Raw genomic sequence first — 8,635 nt, forward strand, 5'->3', positions numbered from 1 at the left:
AAAATTACGAAAGGGAATGATTCTTTAAATCTATGTTATTATATTCATTGATAGCATCGTAAAATACGGTTAATAAAGAATATTGAGTTGTTTTATAGATATGATAAAATTAAAGGGAAGAGCTCTACGATAAATAACTTTTGACGCTTTAAATAATTTACGTGGCTGGATTGAAACATTTGCGTCACCTCTTAGAAATAGATGATAACGGAAATTGGTATACGTAAATAACATATACACGATTATAAATAGTTATAGTTAAAATTATTCCTTTTGACATATATAAGTAATAATATGTACATACATATATATATGCACGCTCGTATGTTATCAGTGACGTTTTACGACATTCGTCTTTAATTAGAACTTCGAAACCAAGCAGCAGTTCATGAGCAAATTAATTGTCAAATCGTAATATTTCATCGATTCTCTTAAATCAGTTATAGATAAAAATTACATAACTAATAATTAAAATTTTAAGCAATAAAGATATATATTTTAATGTAGTCAGTCAGTTGCAAATATGTATACATAGAATCATGTAATCGTACAATAAAATTATTTATTAAAAATCGAAGTTAATTGGATATATTATAATAAAAGAAAAAAATATGTAGATAGGAAATTATATGAAGCATGTTAGAAAAATTGGAAAAATTATTATAGGAAATCTGCAATTTATTGCTATTATAAGTTAGTACAATAATATTTTTAATTTTTCATAGATAAAAGATATATTTTTATACATTAATTTAGTTTATGTAAAACAGGGAGTTTTATACTCATATAAAAATCACCAAAGTTTATTAACAATGATTCGTCTTAATTATCGATTAAAAATATAGGACACTAAATAATCAAATTTCAAGGTTAAATTAAAGACATGTTAAGTCATTTGTTCGATTTAAAATAATATAATATAAAATGATAAATAATTTACATTAATTAAAACATAGTGTATTTGACTGCTCTTTTTATTCGATGTAGATTCATGTTGTTTTATAAAAAGTAAATTTAATACATGTATATATAACATATAGGTATGTAATGAGTAATGACTGGCAATGATAACAAAAGGCCAATCATTCCATGTCGTTACGCGGGAAGTTGCAAACATTATTGGTCGGTTGAAATTCATCACGTGATCCTTTAGACTGTTGCAGATAAAAGATAATAAAGTGGGTCGTGAATCGTACATTTGCGTGAAAAGTGATTTTACAAGTATCAATGGAATTTTCGTAACTTGAACATTGCATGAGTCATTGCTTACGTTATAAAGTCTATATTCAACTAAAGTCATAAGAAAACTATACTGTTCTGTCAACAAATCGGCAGATGAGAAAGTAATATGGCGGACACTACGCATTTGTATGTATAGATACAATTTATTGATTCTTATTATATCCCTGATATCAATTAGGAAACGATATACTGTTATTAAATATAAATATATAATTGTTATAATGATAGCAACAAATTATTTGTTCCTTGTATTCCAAATACTTCGTTGTTTACTTTTTTTCGCTTGTGCATCATTTCTTGTCCAACCTGTTTCCTTATCGTACCTTATAATACCTTTACATAATGCTATCAATTATATTGCTTATTGCTTTATTAATTATACCATGACGACTGTCTTTTATTCCAGTAAATACGATAATGTTTGTAATGTTAAATTCTAATTTTTACAACAATATTTTGTCAAACTTTAAGGTTATGTTAAAGGTAATTTCCTTCTGCGCATCTGCGAAGAAGGATACGAGGTATACCCATATATATAGAATGTTCAAATTCTATATCTAATGAAAACATTAATACTAATATTACATTTAATACATAATTGAAGTTATAGAATTATAAATTGTTATTTAATATAACAATTATATTTATATTAGTGTTTTAAATATTTGGACATATTCGCTTATAAAGTGTTATATATACTATATAGAACACTGAATACAGTCTATAACAAATATGTTTTAATCTCTAAAAATAAAAAAATAAAAAGATAAAGTGTTAATCGGTGATTACTTACTTATCATATGTTAAATACAATTTCCATTTAATAAAATGTTACTTATCATTGGTATTATTCTACTAATTTTTGATTATGTAAAGCAGATAATTATCGATAATTATATACCGATTACCGATATTAATATCATTTTAAAACAGATTTTTGTATTAAGTCTTATAAAACTAGAATTTTATTGCTTTGGAGTATTTTTCAAAACTTTAAATGTGTTTAATAAAAATTGAAAAATGTATACTTTTAAATATAGCAATTATAACTGGGCGAAGATATTTGTATATCGGTTAAAAAATTTTGAAGTGATGTAATTATTTTGATTGTAAAAAAATTGTACATATATTGAATAAATTTAACAGTAAATTATTCTCATTGAATTTTTTAGTTATTTCTTTCTCCTAAGAGCATATTTTCACTAATGAGGATAACGCTTATCTTGTTCATATGTAGTACTTTATAACTATATAATCTTATTGTTAATATTATTTTTTTATGATAAAGATATATCGAATACACGACCTATTTATTTTTTTGTGCTATTATTAAATTATTAATAGAAAATTATACCTACAAGAACTTTTAACTTTGTTACTAATTTTCTTCTTTAATTATTGTTCAGATATTTTACAAGGAACAATATAGCAAGATTGTATTATATTGTAATATACAATATGTTTTTATTGGATGGAAAGGTTTATATAAATTAGAACTGAAATTATTTGCTATTAAATTGGAAATTAGATTGTTTGTTAATGTAATAATAAATAAAGCTTTTATTTTTTCGTATTTTTTATTACTTGATAAGTACAGAAATATCATTTTAGGAATGGACTAGAATCATGCTTTCAAAGGGGAAATCTTACTTTAAAAGTACCTATGTCCCTTTTCCAAAACAATCGGAAAAGATTAGTCGCACGCATTAACTCAAATACAAAAGTACCAACTACAGGCACTTTTATTATTCTCGAAGGAGGAGTCGAGATACCGTTTAATGATACAGATATATGCTGGCCATTCAGACAGGTAAATAAATCGTTAATTATATAGTACAGTAATATAACATATCTTGTTTATGTAATTTTTTCGTTAGGAGTCATTTTTTCAATGGTGTTTCGCTGTTGAAGAGCCAGGATGTTATGGTGCTGTTGATTTAGCAACAGGAACGTCCATTTTATTTGTGCCACGATTACCGCCCGAATATGCAATTTGGGAAGGAAAATTACATAGTTTGGACGATTTTAAAAAACGATATGCAGTAGACGAAACTTATTATACCGACGAGATAGCTAAAGTTTTGAAATCAAAACAAGCAAATCTTCTTCTCACTTTAGTAATTTAGTATTTAAAATAAATATTTTAAAGGACTACATACACTTAGGGGCTATCTTATTTAAAAATAAATGTATTATCGCTCGGAAGTGAAATGTAACTAAATTCTTGCGAGAAGTCATTTGAAATTTAAATAGCAATTTTTCGCCATAAAATAGTCAAGAAGAATATGAAAATTAAATTATTACTTCCAATACTGTTCTTGAAAATATATAGAGAAAAAATTACGAATAGTACAATTTCGAATAAAATTATTATTGATTCTACCTACGCGTATGTTTTCTTTTTAATGAATAACTTATTTAATCTAGTTTTGCAAACATATTTATTTCTCTTATTATACTTCTAGAATGGTCAAAATAGTGATAGTGGCTTGCAAGCAAAAGAGGCAACTTTTGATGGCATTAATCAGTGAGTACTAATTTTCAATATTTTCTACATTATAAATAATTTATTTATTTACATTCTATCGTGTTATAGGTTCAAAGTTGACAATAAAATTTTATATCCTGAAATATGTGAATGGTAAGTGTTACAAAATTAATATTATACGGTCTGGTAAAAATACGTTAATTCGACCGAAAGAATTAAATAAATGGCTCCAAACAAGAAATTTTTATTTTATAGTAGAATATAGAAGGTAAAACATATAAAACGTAAAAATTAATTACTATATATCAAATTGAAATTGGCGAAATTTCGCACGATATATGGAAATTGAAAAAATTGCTATCGAAATTGAGCAATTATCGATTTATTATATCGATATATATCGTTATAATTATTTTCTGTAAGTTTGTCACAAGTCTTTCACATGAAGCCTTTTAATAATGGCTCTATAACTCCAAAATCATTAAATTATAAGTATCATTGAAAACAGGTTCAAGATATAAATACTAGTCATTATATCTGTTTTAATTGAAAACAAACAATTTTATTGTATTCTGCAAGAGATATTTCATACTGCTTCATCTTTTCATTTCATAATTAGAGAAGGTACATTAAATGAAACATGAAGGAATTATTGTTAAACCTAATCTTATTAGATACTTGTATACTTTATGTAGATGATACTAGCTGGTCATGTATGGACAAAATTTTTAATGCGTAGGAGCATGCAATCCTCTGCTTGGATCACTAAATTTATTATACGAAGCTATGAATCCAATTCTGGAAAATACGCTGGACAACAAAGTCTAACACAGACCAGCATTTTTGTAGAAGAGGGATTAGAAATACAGGAAGTGCCCTTAATTGTTAGAAAGATCAAAAATATTGAAACCATATGTAACAATAAAGATCAAAATAGCATTTCTATTATTGATAATTGTTACAAGGTTCCTGATACATCTAAGAAGAATGAGCCATTTACATTTAATGTTAAAAATAATGCAAGTTCCAAAAGTAACGCTAATGTGAAAAACAAAGCATTAAACCAAAGAATAGACATAGAAACAGATGAGGGAACTGCAATATTATTTTATTCAGATCTTGACTATTTTAAAGATTTGAACGTAGAAGAGGCATTGCAAGGATTACAACTGTTCAATGCAACTAATGGTGCCTATCCTACGTTAGACAACAAGATCTCACAAGAAATCAATTGTAGAGTAGCTTTAGAAGGATTAAGAAAAGTTATAGACTTAGAAAATAATTGGTTTAAACAGAAGTCTAATAAAATGCAAAGAAATAGGCAGTTTGATGTTGATAATACTACTAGAGATATGATAATGAAACAATTGATTAAATTAATTATTAATAGTAATGATGCTGAAATAATAGTTCAGGGGCTGATAGCCCTAAAAAAGGATAAAGTTAGTCCATCTAGAAATATATATAGAGATTTGATGTGTGATGAAGCTTTAAGTCGAGCAACAGATGGAAAGTTTTCACCTGCACAATTAGTAAATTTAATAAAGATTTTATCATCTTATAAAGATTCTAAGTACCGTAAATCAATAGATACCTTATGGGTTGGTATTTTGCTTCAAGAACAAGAGATTAATACATATACATTAGTAGCATTATTTAAAGTATTAAAGTATTTTAATCAAAGTAAAAATATGGTCAAACTTATTTTAGAGAGAAAACTTTCTGACTGTTGGTTAAAATTAACAGGCACACAAATTGCAGAAATACTAGATTCTTTTCATGATGATGTTTCTGCAATGAAATGTTTAATAAGTGCCAGTAAGTGGGCAAGTATAAGCATGAATGCATGTAGTGAAAAAGATTTAATAAAATTTATACATAGTTTACATGTAAAAGATTACATTGATGATAGAATAGAAAGTACTTTACAAGGCTATTTGAAATCTAAAGCATCACAAATTGATGATTCAAAATTAATAGCTACAATTATGAATTATTGTAAGGATTTGCAAATCAGAAATGAAAGAATCCTATCAGAATGTGGGGAATATTTTATAAAACATGCTATGAATATATCAACTTCTTCATTGTCTTCTATTCTTACACCATTTGGATTATTATATGTACATCCTCCCAATAGTAATGAATTTTGGAAAACTTTTGATGATGTGTTATCAGTAAAATTTCATGATTTGAAATTAGATGATGCTTTAGATATTCTTCTTTCTTGTACTTATTTAGAAAAATATCCTGTTAAATTTTTTGATAAGATATTTATTTCACAATTACTGCATAAAATTCATTTAAGAAATCATTCTGTATTCTCTAATCGCATAAAAAATAAGTTGAAATTACTAGATGCTACCATGTTTTTAGAGTCTAAGGAATATCCATCTTTACATTTTCCCCTAAGAAGAGTAGAGAAACCTTTATTTTTAGATGCTCGAATTAGAAGAGCAGTGAACATGATATATCAACCATTGGCATCTTTGGTAGGTGGAGAACAAAAATTGAGTAAAAATGTGATATTGAATAGACTACCACCTATAAATTTCTATATTCTTGATATTCTTATACATCCGCATATGGTATCCACGTCGGTATTTCATTTGAATTTAGATCAGGAAAAAAATGTGAATACTGCAGTTTTTATTTATTTACCAGAGTATTATTGTAGAAATACGCGACATTTAATAGGACCGCAAATAATGAAAAAGAGACAGATTAAGAAATTAGGTTTTAAAGTTATGATGCTAGATTATGCAAAAATACAGGAACTCTGGAATCAATCTAATAAATTGTTATCTTATTTATTGAAAAGTTTACATTCTGCAGAAAATTCTGTATAACATATACATAACAGAAATATAAAATATAAATTTCTCTATTTTTGATAGAAATTGTAAAAGTAGTCTAATGAAATATATTGTATAATGTGTAGAATAAAATCTTTCATAGATGGAAACTGAATAATTTCTTATATAATTATTGACAATTATGTTATTATAAAATAAGATGTAAGTTTTATGTGAAGACATGTATATCTTTTCTTTATAGTCGAGTCATAAAATCTCCACAAGAAATTGAGGTACTGGAATATGTGATTAAAGTTAGCTCAGATGCTCACAAATCTATTATGCAAATGGTGAAACCAGGATTTGCAGAATTTCAAGCAGAAGCAGCTTTTATGCATTATGTATATTCCATAGGAGGTTGTAGGCATGTGTCTTATACTTGTATTTGTGGATCTGGACATAATGCATCTATATTACATTATGGACATGCTGGTGCTCCCAATAATAAAGTTATAAACAATGGTGATATGTGGTAAGTTTTGATCTCTGACATTTTAATTGAAATTTATTTTATTTACAAAAAATATTATTTTTGTCTATAAGCCTTTTTGACATGGGTGGAAACTACTGTGGATATGCAGCTGATATTACATGTAGTTTTCCAGTTAATGGAAAATTTACAGAAGACCAAAAAATGATCTATAATGCAGTATTGGCTGCTCGTGATGCTGTGATGGATGCTGCAAAGCCTAACGTTTTGTGGACAGATATGCATCTTTTAGCAAATAAAACTATGTTAATTTCATTAAAAAGCGGTGGTTTATTAGTAGGCGATGTTGATGAAATGATGAAAGCAGGATTGCACGAAGTTTTTCAGCCTCATGGGCTTGGACATCTTATGGGATTAGATGTTCATGATGTTGGTGGATATCTTCCAGGACATCCTGAACGTTCATCAGCTCCAGGCTTAAGAAAATTGAGAACCAGTCGTGTTTTAATAGCTGGTATGGTTTTGACAATTGAGCCAGGTTGTTATTTCATTGATTGCGTAAGTAAAAAAACTATAATAGATTATAAGAATGTGAAGAAAGTATTGAATATTAAAGTTTTTCGAATCTATAAAGATTCAATGATATTAACAAGATTTTATATATCAATCAATATAAAAAAAGATAGTTGATATATAGTTATTAGATGCAGCACTGAAAAATCCAAATCAATCAAAATTCATTGCTGCTGAAGAATTGAAAAGATTCCGTGGTTGGGGTGGAGTTAGGATCGAAGATGATGTTCTTATAACGGAAACAGGCGTAAGAAATTTAACGGATGTGCCACGCACGTAAGTTTCTTGCATATTTTAATATTTACATTACCTGATATTTAAATTATTCGTCTTACAATTATATTCATTATTTATTAATATTTATACGCACTTTATTTGTTAATATCTGCACGATTTTTGACGTCACTTGCAATTAAAATGTAAGTATAACTTACAATAACACACCGTTTAATTATAGCGTGGAAGAAATAGAAGAATGGATGGCCGCTAGAAAAGAATGAAGTTGATTACATATGAGAAAACAATGAATACATCGTATAAGATGTGCGATTGCATAACGAAGAATTTCGTGCAAAGAAACACTATTTACATATTCTGTTCCTTATGATATAAGAACAATTGTGATACGTCATATAACGTCATAAAATATTTTTACACGCGTTTCTTATAGCGCATATAATGCAATATTTAGTATCAAACAGGTTTAAGTCATACCTTTATAAATTGTATATAAAGAGAAACAAATAAAACAATATTCTTTATTATATAGTGCAGTTCATTAATACTTTTATTCTTCTAAACGAAATTTTACTGTATCTTTTCTTTTATTAAACAAAATATATATTGCAAAATATTTCCTTATTTAATTATTAAAATTAAATAATAATTAAGAATTAAAAAAATATTAAATGCATTGAAAATGGAATTGCATGGTTTTCTATCGTGAAAATTTCAATTTGTAATAACCTTTCTGTGAGACGAAAGAGGGGGGCAGACAGTGTCAAGTGTAACCTTGGATGTGATATCTTACGCATATTGAAAGGGAAC

The 8,635-nt window shown here is 27.0% G+C and overlaps 1 protein-coding gene across 4 annotated transcripts; it reads left to right on the forward strand.

Moving 5' to 3' along the window:
- Positions 1-969: 969 nt before the first annotated feature.
- On the forward strand, positions 970-8,352 carry LOC132906217 (xaa-Pro dipeptidase). Of its 4 annotated transcripts, XM_060958201.1 has the most exons (9): positions 970-1,368; positions 2,854-3,052; positions 3,120-3,359; positions 3,708-3,769; positions 3,839-3,883; positions 6,788-7,057; positions 7,129-7,573; positions 7,713-7,864; positions 8,046-8,352. In XM_060958201.1, exons 1-9 carry the CDS (start codon positions 1,349-1,351, stop codon positions 8,086-8,088), a joined length of 1,476 nt encoding a protein of 491 aa, XP_060814184.1. In that variant the 5' UTR covers positions 970-1,348; the 3' UTR covers positions 8,089-8,352. The 4 variants fall into 4 exon arrangements, with proteins under 4 accessions (XP_060814184.1, XP_060814181.1, XP_060814182.1 ...); XM_060958198.1 differs by lacking the exons at positions 970-1,368; positions 2,854-3,052; positions 3,120-3,359; ... (2 more) ...; positions 7,713-7,864; positions 8,046-8,352 and adding an exon at positions 4,426-6,703 and having other exon boundaries at positions 3,702-3,769; XM_060958199.1 differs by lacking the exons at positions 970-1,368; positions 2,854-3,052; positions 3,120-3,359; ... (4 more) ...; positions 7,713-7,864; positions 8,046-8,352 and adding exons at positions 3,991-4,354; positions 4,426-6,703.
- Positions 8,353-8,635: the final 283 nt, after the last annotated feature.

Source organism: Bombus pascuorum, chromosome 4, assembly GCF_905332965.1.
Source record: "Bombus pascuorum chromosome 4, iyBomPasc1.1, whole genome shotgun sequence".
NCBI lineage: Eukaryota > Metazoa > Arthropoda > Insecta > Hymenoptera > Apidae > Bombus > Bombus pascuorum.